The 19,536-nt window shown below is 49.8% G+C and overlaps 1 protein-coding gene across 1 annotated transcript in view; it reads left to right on the top strand.

The window, feature by feature from the left end:
- The window catches only part of LOC146202076 (histone-lysine N-methyltransferase SMYD3-like), a 31,709-nt gene extending 12,504 nt beyond the window's left edge, over positions 1–19,205 (top strand). Inside the window, exons 4-12 of the mRNA XM_084583940.1 lie at positions 1,245–1,314; positions 2,509–2,636; positions 2,728–2,795; positions 3,022–3,130; positions 3,236–3,337; positions 5,013–5,094; positions 8,757–8,943; positions 11,486–11,594; positions 17,588–19,205. Of these exons, the coding sequence (XP_084440066.1) occupies positions 1,245–1,314; positions 2,509–2,636; positions 2,728–2,795; positions 3,022–3,130; positions 3,236–3,337; positions 5,013–5,094; positions 8,757–8,943; positions 11,486–11,594; positions 17,588–17,695 (963 nt within the window). The 3' untranslated portion in view covers positions 17,696–19,205. The remainder of the gene's footprint in view (positions 1–1,244; positions 1,315–2,508; positions 2,637–2,727; positions 2,796–3,021; positions 3,131–3,235; positions 3,338–5,012; positions 5,095–8,756; positions 8,944–11,485; positions 11,595–17,587) is intronic.
- The last annotated feature ends 331 nt before the right edge of the window (positions 19,206–19,536 follow it).

Raw genomic sequence — 19,536 nt, forward strand, 5'->3', positions numbered from 1 at the left:
GGCTGGCCCCGAAATACATGACGGTTTGTACTGCCAAAGTGCGCTGCAACACTTTGTGCTGGTCACGAACAGCCAAGCGTCGACCTCCACGCGCCGCACAGCTTAGTTTTGTTCGGTATACGTGTGTTGTACTCTACTGTATCCGTTTGAAATTCCCGGCATGGTTTTTGGGTTCACCATCGTATGCCAGAAACTTCTCCTGATTAGTTTTATCTAAACGTCATGGACACTCACGATAAGCCCACAAATGACAGGAGCCACCGCTTTCGCAATGATGCACGCCTTAAGTGGTGTTGAGTATATCGTCTTCGGGATTCAACTCTTTTTGCGTGCTCTTAGTTATTTCGAGCAAGATCAGTGCGAGCGCTTCGGCTACTACCGAGAAAAAAAAACAAATACAATTGGCCAAATGTATGTTTCCTGCAGAGCTGATTCTTGGCTAGTTGGTTTACGAAAGTATTCTAGCGGAATAAATGGACGAATGCCTGAGACAGAAAAAAACATGGTGTTAGGATGCGCTGTGCTCGTTCTTGTCTCATATATTCGTCCATTCAAGTTATAACAACTTCATCAAGGCTTTAATCCCACCCTGTTCTGACATCTGTGGAAAATGATGGAAGGCGTGGCCACAGGCTCAACGACACCTTCGGACACCTTAAAAAAAAAGTAATGTTGAGATCCAAGTCTTGCATCACCAAACAATTCCCTAACACCCCCCCCCCCCCTTTCCGAAAAAAAAATTAAAAGTTGCACATCTACAAATTTTTTTGTTGAATGTCTATTCTGGTGGCACTAAACCAAACCAAAGTAGCATGGCGGTACCGTATACCAAACACCTGGAACCGCCACGCTACTACAGAAGTAAGCTGTTTGTTTTTTTTTATCCTTGCGGAGATGCTCACGCTCGCAAAGATGACTTTCGTTTGTTGAAGTTCTGACTGCCGTCTGTGTGATTTACTATAGGTATATGACTGAGTGTCGACAGAGCCATATTCCGGACTGTTAAGCATTTATCACTATACGCGGGATAAGGAAATCGTGACGTATTAAAGGGATGAAAAATAATAAAGTCATTAGTATCTAGTAACGCATTTCAACAATAATACTTTCGCAAAGATACACACCACCTTTTCGTTTTGTTTCTGGGTCAGTGAAGATGTTTACAACAAAAAAGAATTCCGTTCGGCCATCTGCGCTTGTCTGAGCGACGCTAATTATTTTTTGATCTCGTCTTCTTCCCGCAGAAAGAGCGCATGAAGGACTGCAAAGAAATGGTTCAGGGCCACACGAGGACGCTCGAGGACATGGAATCGCGTACGTAGAGCATACATCACTCATCACCAGAGAGTCCTTTCTCCCCCTTCTCCCTCTTTTAGCTACAGAGGTCAGGTTACCAAATGCCCGTTCACACACGTACGAGCTAGGCGAAATGGAACATTCAGTTCGCGCTAAATAATAACATCTGTGTCTTCTGCATCAGACTTGAAAGGCAATATCAAATCATCACATCATATCGATAACTTATGCGAAAAAACACAGCTATGTCTCTAATTCAAACATTTATATTAAAGGTGAAGCTACAGTCTTACAGAAAAACACACACAAGGAAGACAGCGGGACATGAGCCTGTCCTGGTGTCCTGTTGTCTTATTTTTTTTTCACCTTTCACATGAACTAACTAGCTCAGATCCAGACCGTCATCTAGATTAATCTTTTATTGAATGTTATTAAAGTGTTTCGTTTTGCATAGCTTCCATCTGCACACCTCTGCTCGATATCTACACACGTCACGTAATCGATAGGCGCGACTTATACAGATACCTTCACGTTCAGAGATTGACCTTACGTATACAAGTGTGCGCAGCTGCCTTGTGAATCTCGCCTTTAAACGCCGTTTATTCGCACATTGTTCAGTGAAGATTGCGTCCTTATCCGCCAAAATCGTTTGCAACCGCTCTGCTTATCAGTGCGTACGAGGTCACGAATTTTAGAACGAGTGACGTGACTCCCACGTTCACCGGTATGCACGCTTCCACCCACTGCTTCCTACATCTACAACAGCCAATGCCCTCTAATTAAGGCGACAGTTTTTATAGGCTATGTCGGCAAGGTCGTGTCAGCAAAATGTGTCCGCCGCCCTTGTGTCGTTCTCAGAAGAGTTAGGATTAAACAAATGGCTGTGATCGATAGAGGATGATATGAGGATGCTGAAAAAAAAAAGTCATGTCAATAGGGAGTGTGATTAATTAATTAGAGCCAAAAAATTTAAAAGTAAAACCAAGCGTACTTCGACATTAGCTATACGACTTATGTCGAGGTCCAATGGGTGTGACGACACGACACGACAACCGTCAGGGGTTGTGTTCCTGAGCTAATAATTGGTTGTCAGGAAAGGAGAGGCGCAGTATCTGTCGCACTTTCTGTGGACACCTGGCCGCGCCGTAAGGAAAGAGGGAAGATGGGAATGAAAGCGGGAAGCTATAGGAGCATGCCTGTATCCTGTTGCAGATTCGAACGAAATCGTCAACGATCCGGTGGCGCTGCCAAAGTTCCATGCCGCGTGGGCCACCGTCAAGTACATTCTAGGGGAGGAGAACGTCCCACCTTTGCTGGACGGGCTGGAAATATTCGGCAGGGTACGCATGCTTATCTAGTCGTATGCCTCATTAAGTGGCTCACCGAAGGGATCGCGTACGTGCTTATTACTTTATTTTTGGGCCTTTCCAGATGGTGATCAATCGATTCTGCATAACGGACGATGAGTTGAAGCCAGTAGGCCAGGGCTTGTACATCGGGTAAGTAAATTTTTTCGTCATGTTAAAGCCCCTGGCGCCAAAACCTGAGTCACTTAAAACACGAATATTTGTGGCCACGTGGAACCAGAACTTTTCGCCAGAAGAGCCATTCAGTCAACTTCGCGTGCGGGGCATGCAAGCTACTCGTTACAGTTCTTCTATCGTTCAGTGCTGGCAACATCGCGCGCGCACTTACAGGTTCTTTCCTTACCTTCCTCGTAAACAGGGCATCTATATTTGACCATTCCTGCGACCCGGACGCTGCCTACGTGTTCGAAGGAACGCGCCTCACCGTCAGGGCGACTAGGAGCCTCAGCGTGAACAGTGTGCGAGAGGTAAGTGCAGTGTGTATCATGTCAACGTGAGCTTGCGCTGATAGCATTTATGTTCCTGTATGCCTGTTGTTGAGATAAGCGACCGATGCTCCATTTTCGAAACAGATATACATCTGCTATGTGGACAAGCTGATGCTCAAGGAAGACAGAATAGCGGCGCTTCAGAGGCAGTACTACTTCACCTGCAACTGTGTATTTTGCCTGAAGGTACGGTATGACTTTTTGCGGACATACAGCTGTGGTGGGGGTCGTGGTGGAAAAAAGGCTCAGACGTTGTTATTCTGAAAGTAGTCGCGTTATGAATTAATTTCTTAGGCGAGCTCTTAGCTTCACTCAAGCACGTCGATATCCTCCAAGAACCTCAGTTGTAGCTGAGTGCGGTAGTTCACCTACTTCTGGCCGATGCTGGCCTCCTGAAGCTCCAAGAGCTGCAGAGCGACTCAATTGCATGCTTCTGCAACAAGTGCTAAGGGCTGAGCTACCGTTCAATTATTTGGGTCGTCTTCTTCCCGGGGCGTTGAAAAAGACGAAAATTTGGTGGCTTTTTGGAAGGATGATAATAGCATTTTGTATGTGCAATATTAAACCATGTCATTTGCATAAATAAATAAATAAATAAATAAATAAATAAATAAATAAATAAATAAAGAAAGAAAGAAAGAAAGAAAGAAAGAAAGAAAGAAAGAAAGAAAGAAAGAAAGAAAGAAAGAAAGAAATAAATAAATAAATAAATAAATAAATAAATAAATAAATAAATAAATAAATAAATAAAAATATAAAGAAAGAAAGAAAGAAAGAAAGAAAGAAAGAAAGAAAGAAAGAAAGAAAGAAAGAAAGAAAGAAAGAAAGAAAGAAAGAAAGAAAGAAAGAAAGAACCGCTAACGAGAGCGAACTCGGACAGCGGAAACAGCAAATGATGAAGGTGTGTCATCATTCACTCTAGGTTCGTCTGTGTGATGGAGCTATGCTTCCTAATGAAAACTAACTTGGCCAACATGTCACCCATATAGGCTTGATAAGCCTCTCTTTATAGCTCATTTGCATAGAGCAGAAAATACGGCCTGGCCGTCGTCATCATAGTTGGCCGTTAGCAAAAAAATCTTGATTTTTCGACAGGGTCATGGCGTCAGAGACACATGAGTTCGCGCGAGAATTTCAAATAACCAACGCTCGCGCCGTCAGGCGTGGAATGGAAGCGATTACTTGACATGTAATGAGACTTAGGGGTGCCGCATGTCTCGAACGATGTAAGTTTATAATGTAATTGGTTTCAGTCAAAAAAAGAATTTGCGAAATTTTAATTTTTAGGCGTGATTCGAGCCAGCCTCGCTGCCGACTAGGCCCCGCAAGGCCCACTTGTAAAGTGCGGGTACCAGTGCGGGATTGATATCGACCTCGTGTGGCCTTTCACGTAAAATGGTATCTTATACGTTATGAATGTATGTGCTAATCAATATGCGTGTAATTAGAGAGGACCACATGCCGTTATCGGGTCGTATACCCTCGAGGCGGAGCTTAAATGTCCTCCTAATTTTTTTTAAAAACCCCGCTGCATCGACTGTGGGACTAGGTCATGCAAGCGTGGGATAAGCATATTCGTGCACGCTTTGGCTTTTGTCTCCTGCTCTTTTTGGGGAGAGTAATCAAATTTTCAGTACTCAAGCTGGAAGGGGGCTTTATTTTGCTTCAGGTTTTGGAGACATTTTAGAGAGCTGACAGCTGGAACAAAATGATCGAAAACATGGAGGTAGCCAACGCACCAGGAAAGCTGCTGCGTGCATTCATGGCCTCACAGCGTGGCGTGGCAGGCTGGGTGACGGACTGCAACGGCCGCACTTGGGTGGCGCAGCGACGCATGAAAACTGGGTATCTTGCACTGCAGGACGCGAGGGAGCCGCTGTCCGAAAAATGGAGCGGGCTGACCGAGTGCGTTCGAAACCTACAGCTAGAGCTGGACAAAGCAGGTCAGTGCATCAAACTCGTTGTCTGGTAGCGAAAAGAAAGAGCTGATGATTGCTTATGAGTTGTGATGGATGGATGGATGGATGGATGGATGGATGGATGGATGGATGGATGGATGGATGGATGGATGGATGGATGGATGGATGGATGGATGGATGGATGGATGGATGGATGGATGGATGGATGGATGGATGGATGGATGGATGGATGGATGGATGGATGGATGGATGGATGGATGGATGGATGGATGGATGGATGGATGGATGGATGGATGGATGGATGGATGGATGGATGGATGGATGGATGGATGGATGGATGGATGGATGGATGGATGGATGGATGGATGGATGGATGGATGGATGGATGGATGGATGGATGGATGGATGGATGGATGGATGGATGGATGGATGGATGGATGGATGGATGGATGGATGGATGGATGGATGGATGGATGGATGGATGGATGGATGGATGGATGGATGGATGGATGGATGGATGGATGGATGGATGGATGGATGGATGGATGGATGGATGGATGGATGGATGGATGGATGGATGGATGGATGGATGGATGGATGGATGGATGGATGGATGGATGGATGGATGGATGGATGGATGGATGGATGGATGGATGGATGGATGGATGGATGGATGGATGGATGGATGGATGGATGGATGGATGGATGGATGGATGGATGGATGGATGGATGGATGGATGGATGGATGGATGGATGGATGGATGGATGGATGGATGGATGGATGGATGGATGGATGGATGGATGGATGGATGGATGGATGGATGGATGGATGGATGGATGGATGGATGGATGGATGGATGGATGGATGGATGGATGGATGGATGGATGGATGGATGGATGGATGGATGGATGGATGGATGGATGGATGGATGGATGGATGGATGGATGGATGGATGGATGGATGGATGGATGGATGGATGGATGGATGGATGGATGGATGGATGGATGGATGGATGGATGGATGGATGGATGGATGGATGGATGGATGGATGGATGGATGGATGGATGGATGGATGGATGGATGGATGGATGGATGGATGGATGGATGGATGGATGGATGGATGGATGGATGGATGGATGGATGGATGGATGGATGGATGGATGGATGGATGGATGGATGGATGGATGGATGGATGGATGGATGGATGGATGGATGGATGGATGGATGGATGGATGGATGGATGGATGGATGGATGGATGGATGGATGGATGGATGGATGGATGGATGGATGGATGGATGGATGGATGGATGGATGGATGGATGGATGGATGGATGGATGGATGGATGGATGGATGGATGGATGGATGGATGGATGGATGGATGGATGGATGGATGGATGGATGGATGGATGGATGGATGGATGGATGGATGGATGGATGGATGGATGGATGGATGGATGGATGGATGGATGGATGGATGGATGGATGGATGGATGGATGGATGGATGGATGGATGGATGGATGGATGGATGGATGGATGGATGGATGGATGGATGGATGGATGGATGGATGGATGGATGGATGGATGGATGGATGGATGGATGGATGGATGGATGGATGGATGGATGGATGGATGGATGGATGGATGGATGGATGGATGGATGGATGGATGGATGGATGGATGGATGGATGGATGGATGGATGGATGGATGGATGGATGGATGGATGGATGGATGGATGGATGGATGGATGGATGGATGGATGGATGGATGGATGGATGGATGGATGGATGGATGGATGGATGGATGGATGGATGGATGGATGGATGGATGGATGGATGGATGGATGGATGGATGGATGGATGGATGGATGGATGGATGGATGGGCTGGTCGTGCCAGCCATTGAAGTGTTAGTACATGCTCTGTTTGGACGAGAGCACAAAGAAAAGGCAGCTTGTGTGCAAAGTCCCTTTGAGTCAGAACAGAGCGCTGGAATAAACCGTAGGCGAAGCTGTTTCTAGTTTTGTCTCGGACGCAGTGCCATACCTCCAATAGATATTGCAGCGTGATCTGCATGTCCGATGTTTTAAGGGGGATCTCTCCTGGGGTAACCAGTGAGGTACTGACATGGTAGTGAGGCAGGGAAGCCCCCATAACATTCGCCGGTGCGCGATTTTACGTTCTGCGCATGCGCGACTGTATAAGCGCGCTAACTTCTGGTTTTCGACTCCACGCTCGTCTGCAATTGTGGCTGGAAACAATCACTGAATGAAACCTAAAACGGAGCAACAGAATCGCATGTTTTATTGTGCTCTTGTCCATAATTCGGACAAATATTCTCATACTCTCGCGCATCCGCAGAACGAAACGTAGTACTCTGGCGAATGTCTGGTATGAAACCCTGATGCACTGAAGTAGTGTCTCCTATAGAACAGTGCCTGCAGCGTCGTTCCCGTCTCCATATCCATAGTATTGAAAATAGTGGTCTGTTTCACTGAGGGACTGTGTCGGGGCGCTAGAGTTTCGCCCTATGTGTTACGCACGCGCGAAACATTTTCAGGCGCACTTTTGCATGCGTAGCCCTTTTTTTATTTTCTGTTGGTTTAAAACATCTTCAAGACCATGAATATGCGCGGAAGTTGCCTGCAAGCGGTTTCTCCGCTGGCGCGAGAAGTGTCAAGGCCTCCGAGATCACCCCCGCGCGCGCACGTTTCGCGCACGCGGAAGTGATTTCGGAGGCCATGTTGCTAGAGAATAACTTCGCGACGTGGCCGCGAGGCGAAGCCACGATTACGTTCTATTGGGAAAGGGAGTGGGAGAGGGTATGACTGAAGACAAAACCCCCAACGCTGCTGCAGGCACGGATAACTCAAGGTGGCACTGACTGAAAGCCACTCTGCCGTCGTTGCTGTGTGGCGTCACGCGCCGCGTGATCAGTAAATAAATAAAAAACAACAGTGAAAACCTATACGACCGCGAGCATGATCCGAATTAACCCAATGCGAAGTGCGCTGAGTCGTCGCTAGACATCGCATGCGTTAAACGGGCATTTTCTCGAGCTGTGTGTCTCCGTCTTCATTCATGCTCAGGTCCGTTACAAATCAATACCATGCAAGCACTTTCTCGGGCAAGACAAAATTTGAACACGTGGCTACATCCGCTTTGTGAGTCGTGCCGCGTCGTAGATGCTAACGACTTTTCGAACTGCTCCACGTCATTGCTGTGGTAAAGAGCAGGCATAGATAGCAATGCCCGTCGTCTGCGCTCCCCACCTAGATCAGGAGCCTACCAACCACTTCACACATTTCGGCGACAAGTGGCAATCGGGTGAAACGGTTAGCTTAGCTATACTATTCTAGTTTTGACGCTGGCTCCATTTTGCTTCATAATAAGCGAGCTCGTTCTAATTTCGGCCATTACCTAACTTGACTGCAATGGTTTATATTTCACGTCCGCGCAGAGAAGACTGGTGTGATCATTACCGCGGAAAGGCAAGTTCTTACTGGAATTATAAAAAAATCGCTTTGTGTTCCCATGGATAGTCCGACATGAAGAGTTTGCCCATACGCGCTGGCCGCGAAACCCCTCCCAAACTGCCGCAGATAGACCAGTATTTTCGCGCATCTAGTAAAGGCTCCGACTTGGATTGGCTTCGTGCGAAAGTTTTGTCCGGCGTGGCCCTGCAGAGAACGAAGGCGACGTGGAGCGCATTGCCAGCCGATGCCGCGAGATCCTTGAGTGCCAAGGCAAGGAACTGCCAGAAAACGACGTCGCCAAGGTGGAGGCCCTCCTGTTGGCCTTCCAGTGCGGCGCCAGGCTGTCTACCTACTCGGAAGCCATCGGCTATGCGCTACAAGCCATGGAAGTCATGAGGCGAGTCTCTACAGATTCAGGCGCCACATATTAGAGCGAAAGTGAAAAACTTGCACTTTGTCAAGGAGAGAAACTTTCGTCGTTGAAAGCTGGAGAAAGCGGTGTCGCTGTTGCCTGCTTCGTTTCATGCGTGGGGCATTCATTCAGTTGGTATTTGCAGCGCCCGTCATGCTGGTTCTTCCCCTGCTTGAGGCTTGTTCGCAGATCTCACTGCCTTGTGCATAACTGAAAATTGCAAACGAAACATTTATTCTATTTTTCTTGACATTACTTGCCTCAAGTCAAAAAGCAACTCGAATGACCGCCCTACGTCCACCAGCCGTAGGAATGCTGGCGATCAGGACACCGGTAATTCTCGAGGCTGGTAAACTAATAACCCGACCGGAGCGAGTCAGGAGGCCAGCACAACAGCAATCATGCGGCGTCGAGAAGGAGGGTGCGAGCGGGCAAGCTGGCTCTTCACAATAGCGGTGCGCTGCCACTAGCTTGGAGCCACGGTAGTGTGCGAAGGAATTTTAAAACAGGAATGCATTTAACGGGTATACATTTTGACCTTAGTCTGTCTGTCCACGCCGCGAGGGAATGACTATCTCAGTTGGCCACATAAGTTTAGGAACAGGTCAAATATGTTCAGATTGTCATCATATTTGTCTGGGGGGTTTCTATAGGGAACCTGCACCGCACAGGTGGGGCTGCAATTGTTCCACAGCGTGACTCAAAAATGCGGCTGTTAGCCGCTTGGTTCGCGATAAACGACCGAGCATATTCACCACTGTTATAGATACGCATGCGACAGATAACGTCCTTGCCTAGGCGCTCTCGATGTAGCCCAGTTATCTGACGCGCCATGCAAAGCTTCGACAGAGCGTACAAGTTGATCCCTGTAAGCTCATGCAGGGGGCGTGAAAACGTCCTGCGAAAGCGCCTTAAAAGTATTTGCTGTTCCCGCTGGGATATGTGTTACGGCGCGGCGATCGACATAGCAAACTTCATTGCAGGTTGCTTATACAACAGAGGGAAAGTAGCTGAACTGAAAACAAAGAAGATTAATTTGGGTCGGGTGGAAACCGAACCAAGACCCTGGGATTGCGAGACGGGCACGCTACGCGTATAGCACAGCACTAGATGGGCTCCTTCTATTAATGAATGCACACCGTCCTCGCGACGTGACTAAGAAGAAACTCATTGAAAACGTCGCTTTTTCTACTTTTGGAACGCAAACGTTGTCTATCCGCATGCCGATACCCGCATGGGTTTGTAGCCTTCATCACACGTGTTCTTGCGCGTAGTCGCACGTGCTTGATGTGGGCGCGTTTGTTTCCTTGATGTGCGTTTGTTTTTGTGAGTGTGTGGTTGGATCGCTGCGTGCCTATGATATCTTTAATAGTCCTGTGCCTGTGCAATAGCGCCCTTGTTACCTGCATCTTCCAGACCTATCTCACCAGGAAAAGCAAAAGAAATGAAAAACATATGCTTGCGCCTAGACGCCGACAACAGCGAGGATTCTAGTATACGTATACATGGTCGCTCCCGGATTATACAATATTGCGTAATGAAACGAGTGCAGGAAGGTTTGTTTAGTGACAACTTTCTTTTGTGCTGTTGCTTGCATAATATGCATCGGATAACAGCTTTGAACAGCCCGTATGCATTCCTGCAGCAGGTTAATCAAGGCTTAGCACGAAACATTTTTCTTTGTCCTCTCACATTTGCAAGAGTCTACCCGGTTCTCCATTCGGCAAATGGGTTCTCAACATGACTTTGTCGAATTCATGCTGTTGTAAATTCCCAAGTGAACAATGGTCTTTGAAAAGAAGCCTTTGTGTCAGAGACTCATAGCATTATGAATACCGCCAAATAGATAGCAATGGGAAGGTTAATTCGAGATTCCTGGCTCGCCATGGTTGCTTAGTGCCCGTGCAGGAACTCGGCTGCTGATTCAATTTTGTCGGTTCGACCCCGGACGCAGTGGCCGCATTTTAATGATGGCGAAATATACAAGCGCCCGTACCTATCGGACATCTGCCCGGAAAAATAGGTACCGGCGTTCCACGTCACGGCGCTCAAATTTCTCAAGGGTGCACACTTGAGTCAGCGCCAACCTGCGCTGCACCCTTTCTGGCACCTACAAGTTCCGAGCGCATTAGCCAGCAAAAAGATGATTCCCGCTACCACACTGGGGTTATTTTCCTGGCGAGTTCAATTTCTTCGGCGCTATAACGAGCGTGTCTCATTAGCCGTACAACAGGGTCTTTCGAAACAACATGGCTTAATACTACGGTCTTAGGCAAGTCCACATTCATCTCCGGCTGTGGGACTTATGCGAGACCTCTGGGACCCTAAATTAACCCCTAGTCCTGCATAAAGCCGTCTCTCAGCCATACGTCGCTTCGAGACGTTAATTACATATAACATATAGGTTGCAATGCACGAAACATATCTCTGAACCCCACGGATGTACCGCTTATACATACGCCACAGGCGGAATGTCGCATACACTATGTGACCGGACGTACCATTTCCGTTTCCTTTTCGTGTGCAGGACTTGCTACGGTGTGCACAGCCCCATCTACGGCCTTCACTTATTCCACATCGGAAGGTTGTACAACGCCTCTGGGAACAACGTCAGCGCAGAGAACTTCCTACAAATGGTATACCAGTTGTCTCGAGTAGCGTCGTTGCGGTTAGCTTGTTCTGCATACCATTCACGTCAAATCAGTCTTCACTTTCTTTGAATACCACGAGTGGGCAACTGCAGAAATACTCTGAAACAAGCATCTTGACAGTTCAGTCGGCCCTGAATGAGAGTGCTATTTTTTTACTGCGCCCTTTTTGTATTACTCAGACATTGCAGTGCTTTTTGCTAAGTAAACATAGTATCATTGCCATCACTATCATCATCAACCGAGGCAATTCATTTCGGGCTCCCCTTCGTCTCGGTAATTACGCCTGTCTCGCACCAGCCGCGGCCACAGTGCACAATGGCGAGCATTTCGTGAAGCGTAATACGGAGAACTACAGAGCTCTTGCGATGAAGGCGTCCGCGTGACAACAGCGCTGCAGCAGCTAACAGAGAGGGGAGTGATCAATTCTCAGTGGCACGCGGCAGTCATGCAGAAAGTATTACAAGTGGCTTGACTCCACTGGGCGAACCTATGAATCAGGCGTGTGTCGCTCTTAATTCAGTCCATTGTCTCAGTGGTGTCACGAAGCAATAGAGCAGCTGAGGTTTGTAAGGTCGTTATTTCTGTAGGCTAAATGCAACATTCGTACCTTCTCGATTACGGAAGAGGACCGTGCCAGTCCGTCGGAATGGATAAATTCTCAAAGCCCTCAAACTTGCATATTGTGGTTTCTACGTGGACATAGGCCACGAACCACCGCGGGTTCGAGCGTCGCGCGAGCCGAAGCCCCGATCAGCCGTCACCACGCGCACACTGAAACACTGCAGCGCGCACTCAACCTCCATCGGGAGGAGAGCACTTCGCTGCAAGGACACAAACCTCCGAGTTCACAAAGGAGACGTTTATTGAAACGCCATCCTCTAGCGGCACACACACACATACGCACACACATACACATATTTACAAACGCACATACGCACACATATACACATATTTACAAACGCACATACACACACATACGCAGTCACCGTGTCAAGGGAGCGCGCGAGGAGCTAGGCTCCCCTGCGCGCACGAAGTGACACGGAGTGCGCGCCGCAAGCACGCAAGGGCGTGCTGTGATCTCTCTCGCAGTGACCAAAGGGTTCCTTTGAGAGTGTGGGCAACCACCGCAAGGTACGCCTGTCGCGGATCGTTGGATCACGATCGACAGGCTCGAGCTTCGCTCTCAGGTAAGACCCGGAGCAGACGAACTCGAGTACACACTGGTCTGCGCGGACAAAGGCCGGCAGACAAGAACAGTTGCGTACGCACCTTGCGATGTCTCGGAGGGGTCTCTCTCTCAGCTCCGCTCGGACAGTCGCGCGAGCGCGGCTGTCGAAGCGGTGCCGTGTTCCCGCCAAAAAGGCGCCAATGAGAACAACCATTGGGACGCCAGGGCGGAGCTGTGGCCCGAACGACAGTGACAAGTCGCTCGAGCCCCTCTCCGCCGCCTCAGGCGGGAGAAAGGGAACGGGGAGAACAACTGGGAAGCGGGCGGCGGCCGCGCAAAGGGCAGCCGCAGCAAGCCCGAATCCCACATCCTCCTCTCCTTAATTGCCCTCCTACCCATCAGTGAAAGCACGCAGCAGGTCCCCAGCATGAGGAAAAGAATGCTATCCTCACGCAACAAGTCAACTACACTTCAGTTCCAGCAAGAACGATCTCGAAAAGACACACTCAAGAAAGACAAACATTAGCAAGGCGCACAAAAAAAAAAAAAAAATGAACAAGATGACATGAAGAATAATGTACAAAATTGCGGAGGCTAAGTAACGACTATGTACAGAACACAATCATGTACAGAACACAACTATGTACAGAACAACTATGTACAGAAGTCCCAAAGATCGTCGGTGCAGCTCAGGGAGCCTGCGGTGACTCACCGCTCGTTGACTTCTGGGTGGCCAACGTTCACCCTTGGCTGCAAACGATCTCGGTCGGTGGTGGTACAGGTTAGGTGCAGGGACAGCGAACACGCCGAAGGGGCCCCGGGTGTGGAAAGTCCGTGGCTCCGTGGCGATCCAAGACGCACATGGGAAGACCGCGCGGGGCTTCCTTTCCACCGCGCTTCGCACACGCCGGCAAACACACATGGCGCGACGTCGTCGCCTCCACGCCCAGGCACGCACACGCACAGCCACTCACACACCAAACAAAGGGTGATGCCGACCTTCAGCGACGAACCTGTCCCGAGCACCTTCGCAACCGCGGCGGCCTTGGGTGAAAGGGCATCGTCCATGTTCCCCGTCCCCAAACGGCCCCAACTTCATCTCCACACACACCGGAAAAGCCGCGCGTCGGGCTGCCTAATGAGCAATCCTCGCAATTTCAAAAAAAAAAAGAAGAGATATGACGCGCTGTACAAAAGAAGGCACTCACTGTACAATATTTACAAGTTAAGAAGCAAGAATGGAAACAGAAGAAAGCGAAAAATGGGAACAGAGGCACACAAAACAAAAACAAATAATAAAGCACACAGGCTGGAACTGAGCGAGCTAGAAAAGGGAGACACCAACCTTGCTTCCGGGTAGGGTTCGACGAGCAAGCTCGCTCGGTCGGTGAGGCGGTATGCCTTCGGTTGCGGAAAAGGCCCGCCGTCCGGCATCAATCACACAGGTGAACGTCGCCTCACCTAGTACCGGTGCGGGGCACGGCTGCGTTCCACCGCATCGGGTGTGCCTCGGCGCTTGCCTGTGGTGACAATGGGCACCAGTGCAAGCTCGTCAGACCGTTACGCATAGGCCTACAGGTCTGCAATGTAGGCACGGCTGGCTCTCCCCATAGGGGGATTCTCCAGCAATGAGCCCCTGCTTGTTACTGGGGAAATGCCCCATGAAATCGCAGGTGGCCATCTGCCACGGACGCACACTGTCAGTTGGTTTCGTCATGCCCGGTGGCTTGCCACCCCTTGACTTCTCCATTTGACAGACATGGCAGGAACGGCAACAGCGGAAAATGTCGCGCTTCATGCCGGGCTGCAGTCACCGATTGACCCAGTTTCTTGAACCTTGGAGCCACTCAGATGACCAGCCAATGTTTGTCATGAGAAAAACGCAACAGAGCGCCGCTCAGACATTGGGGAATAGCCACTTCAAATGGTTCATGGACTCATCATCCATGGCTATGTATTTCAGCGCGAGCCCGTCATGGCCCAGCAAATATGAATCCCCGGGGCACGCCGCGACACACGCTGGCTCGTGCCCCCCTGCGCCCGCTCAATACAAGTAGCGTAACGGCGCTGCGCCCGCTGCAATACAAGCAGCGTAACGGCGCTTCGTCTCCCAGAGACCGTCGCTGACATCGCGACAAAACGGGTCATTTTGCTGGACCGTCGTAGCTCTTCATGGCCGAAAACGATCCCAGTCATCTCAAAGGAGAGCCTGGTTTCGTCCCCCCGCAGGTTCGCAGCAAAACTTCCGCTAGCATCGGCGTCTCAGATGTGCTCACAAAGAGCTTTCACCCTCGCCTGCTTTGCGAAGCGCTGCTTACCTGGATAGCGGAATGGGGAACCCGTCTGCGGGCGTCCCCTCCGTGCCGCTCTGCGGCTCGTCCGCTGTTTCGCCCCCTTCGCCCGCCGTCCGTAAAGACGCCGCCGCGGGCGAGTGGGGCACGGGATAGCGCGTCAGCTACCACGTTCGTTCTCCCCTGTAGATACTGCACCGAAAAGTCGAAATGCTGTACCAAGAGAGAATGGCGCGCCAGCCGGCTCGCAAGTTCAAGGAGCCGCATCAGCCAACTGAGCGCGCTTTCGGTCCGGTTTCCAGAGGGAGCCCGGCCGACGCCTCGCCGTTCCCCGAACAGAAATGACTGCAAGCGGGGTACGGGTGCTGTTGTGCGGAGATGCCGGCAGCGGCGGCGTCGCGCACATTGCTTCCGCAACGGCGTAAAGCTGAAACAGCGGAGGCATATGGTGAACGGTCGCACCGCAGGGTGGCCCGAAGAACCATGTAGCGTGTTTCAGTGCCTTTGCCGAGTGCCGCGCAGGGGGCGGCAGGCATGGCGCATGAGCTTGATCGTCAAGGCGACCGGCTCGGCCGATGTGCTGTCCAACGACTCATGGAGCCAAGGACAATTCACGTTGGGCGCCAGTTGTGGTTTCTACGTGGACATAGGCCACGAACCACCGCGGGTTCGAGCGTCGCGCGAGCCGAAGCCCCGATCAGCCGTCACCACGCGCACACTGAAACACTGCAGCGCGCACTCAACCTCCATCGGGAGGAGAGCACTTCGCTGCAAGGACACAAACCTCCGAGTTCACAAAGGAGACGTTTATTGAAACGCCATCCTCTAGCGGCACACACACACATACGCACACACATACACATATTTACAAACGCACATACGCACACATATACACATATTTACAAACGCACATACACACACATACGCAGTCACCGTGTCAAGGGAGCGCGCGAGGAGCTAGGCTCCCCTGCGCGCACGAAGTGACACGGAGTGCGCGCCGCAAGCACGCAAGGGCGTGCTGTGATCTCTCTCGCAGTGACCAAAGGGTTCCTTTGAGAGTGTGGGCAACCACCGCAAGGTACGCCTGTCGCGGATCGTTGGATCACGATCGACAGGCTCGAGCTTCGCTCTCAGGTAAGACCCGGAGCAGACGAACTCGAGTACACACTGGTCTGCGCGGACAAAGGCCGGCAGACAAGAACAGTTGCGTACGCACCTTGCGATGTCTCGGAGGGGTCTCTCTCTCAGCTCCGCTCGGACAGTCGCGCGAGCGCGGCTGTCGAAGCGGTGCCGTGTTCCCGCCAAAAAGGCGCCAATGAGAACAACCATTGGGACGCCAGGGCGGAGCTGTGGCCCGAACGACAGTGACAAGTCGCTCGAGCCCCTCTCCGCCGCCTCAGGCGGGAGAAAGGGAACGGGGAGAACAACTGGGAAGCGGGCGGCGGCCGCGCAAAGGGCAGCCGCAGCAAGCCCGAATCCCACAATATTTAACATCTTTATTGAAGAATTCTCTAACCATGGCTTCAGCGTGGCGTGATAACGTATTTGAAGGTCCGTGCCTCGCCATGAACATCTCAACCAAAAGGCAAGCATTCTTCTACGAGCGAAATAAAGGTTTGGCGTCCCGTTGCGGAAAGCACTCGTGGAAACTCTAGGCCCACTTGCTAAGAAGCACTACGGCTGTTGGCATTTCCGCGACTACGGGAGCAGGTAGGCCACCGCCGCTTGCGGCAGGGGCTTGCCTGCCGCCGAATTTTTGTCTGTTGTAGGCCGTCATTGCACCCGCCACCGCTTCAGTGGTGGACGTCGGCTGTTGTTGTGGCGCGCGCCTTTCTCTTCCTTTTCTTTCTTCTCTATTTTCTCTTCTGTCTGCACGAGGCAGCGGAGGTGGCTCAGCTATACAGATCCAGTAGCAGGCCCGTGCATTTTCTTTTCTTTCTTCCTACAGCCACAACAACAACAACATTTCCGCGACTACCATGCAAGTTTCGTTCACCGATTCGTGGACAGTATTTTTCAGAAATAACCGCACGGACAGCTTGGCAAAGCTAGGCACTTTGGGGCTTGGAGCTGGAAGATGCAAAAACGACGAAAAAGGAGCACTTGTGCGCGATGTCGTCACAGAAAGCTGCCGAACCAGTCATGGCACGTGTCCATAAAATTCTCAACATTGACATCACCGTTCAATCACTGCTGGTATCTAAAAAAATTTTAATGTGAGTCCTCGATTAAGATATTATGAGTGTATAGCGAACGGGCAGATTGCCAACGACTGAGCTGATCGACCGCATGTGTGAAGGACGGAATAAAGTTCTAGAGGTAGCTATGTTGTAACAAGCACGAAGGAAAGCAACACATGACGTCGAGCTTGTTTTAGTACTTTGTGTGCTCTTTGCTAATGGAAATACGCTAAAGGAGTAGTCATGAACTGGGTTTGCAGCCCCTCTAAAATATGCTTTTATGCAAACAAACAAAACAAAAAGCGTTTTCTTGACTTTTCCTTCTCTCCTTCTCAACAGGCAAGCTCAAGTCTCGCTGTCAGCCACGGCGTCACGCATACAACTTACCGCGAACTTCAGCAACTGCGAAAGTCGAACCGCAGGGGCATTCCCGGCGGTTGCAAGTGACTTTCTGCGCCCGGCACGATGCCCTGCACCTAGCGCTTCCTGCCGTAGGACACGGAGGATGGAAAATACAGGATATATGCTTTTGCGAGATCGGACCAATTACGAAGCCAGACGCAGCACTCTTCGTTTACTCTACTGGCTGTTTCATGTAATGACTGTTGTTTTGATAGTTTTAGAATAAGATAGAGCCTCCTATTTCAGTTCAATGTTTTTATTCCGAAACACTTACACACGCGCAAAAACCGAGTGTTTCACGTAACTTGACCCGACTACTTAAACAAAAGAGCGAAAGCACGGCTGTGCGGCGCCTTTGGATGGCTTGGTTCTTGATGGAAGCAACGCTGCGAGTCTCTTTTCCCTTGGCAATCAACCCCTTGATTACGATTTTACGTCCGCGTCCTGAGTGCTCTTGTTTTATCTACTCAGTGATTGTGGCTTTGATTGGTGCAAGATTGTAACGTTCCAAGTACAATACACTTGCCCCCGGTTCCATTTTCGGGTGAGGTTTCTAAGAGGGTTCTTTTGAAATTAAAAGAAATATGCCCATATTTAATGCCTTCGGCAATTATTTGTTCGGAAAGTAACGATTGCAAATGGTTATTGTGCATGCGAAGTGTTTTATTGAAAATATGTGTTCTTCATTGCAGATATCTGCCGCACGTACCGTATGCATGTATCGGATGAAAACAAGTATAGTGGCAGCTTCTAGAGGCACCGATGCACAACAGCCGATTGGGCTGCTTCAAACTAATCGCAACAACTAGAAGACGAGGCTCGCTGTACCAGTAGGAATTTTGCGCATGCCCTTGCCCTCGCTTACCTTGTTACCTCCGATAATCCAATCTCTTCCGGCGCAGCAGCGCCACGGGCAGTCGACGGTCGCGCTGCACTTTAAAGAACTGGCCGGGTGTACATTTTGCTACTCTTTCAATTCTGTTCCTAGAACACATATGGGATTCTCGTTACTTCGTTGACCGTGAAGGATTTTAAATCAGACGAACCTTTAGTTCAGCTCGAGAGGCTCCAGACCACTAACATTGTTTGAAAAATTGTTTTGTGCATGTGACAAGCCAACAACGTATCCGCTTAATGAGGCAACGATATTCCAGAACCAACAGCACAAGACAACAAATAAATTTTACCTAATACACACTCTATCGAAAAAAAAAAAACACTTCCAGATTTTATCACGCGCTCACGATCAATCGTTTGTGAATGCCTTCGCAATCGCAACATACTTGTCGAAAGTTTTTATAATAAAGCCTATTTCATTGTTCCACAGGTAACACTGAACAATCCATTCAATTTCCCTGGTAATAAAATGCCAACGCCATCCATCGGTGTGTTATGGGAGACACATTAATCAGGTGTCGATGGTAATGTTTCGTCGAGCTCAGATTTATCGGCTTTGATAGGACGACCATGCATGCATGCTGACAGCTGTGAACTATAATTAGGGAGTAACTTCCCATTGACATCCACCCAAGCGCAGCCATACGGCTACAACAGCTCCCTCAGAAGCTTAATAGTTTAAAATTCGAAGAGTCATTGCTAAAGCAGACTCTTCTTTATCCGCTTTCGGTGGCGCAGTAGTATCTCCTGAACACGTTCGCTCGTGGGCTTATCCACGCGCATTGGTACGCATAATCATGGGCTCAGAAGAAGAAAAGTGATCGTACAGGACGACAGCGCTTTCCTCACAGGGCATCTTTGCCGTCCTCGTTTGAATATGCGGCCTGCCTGTGGCTGCTGCGGTCTGCGTTTGCCGACGAAGCGGGCGCCTCCAGGTGAAAGCATCGTCTCTGCTCAGGACAGCTCCGTCGCAAAGTGCAATCGCGGGT

This window comes from Amblyomma maculatum, chromosome 1 (genome assembly GCF_055883805.1).
Source record: "Amblyomma maculatum isolate TAMU_Amacu chromosome 1, ASM5588380v1, whole genome shotgun sequence".
NCBI classification, from domain to species: Eukaryota; Metazoa; Arthropoda; class Arachnida; order Ixodida; family Ixodidae; genus Amblyomma; species Amblyomma maculatum.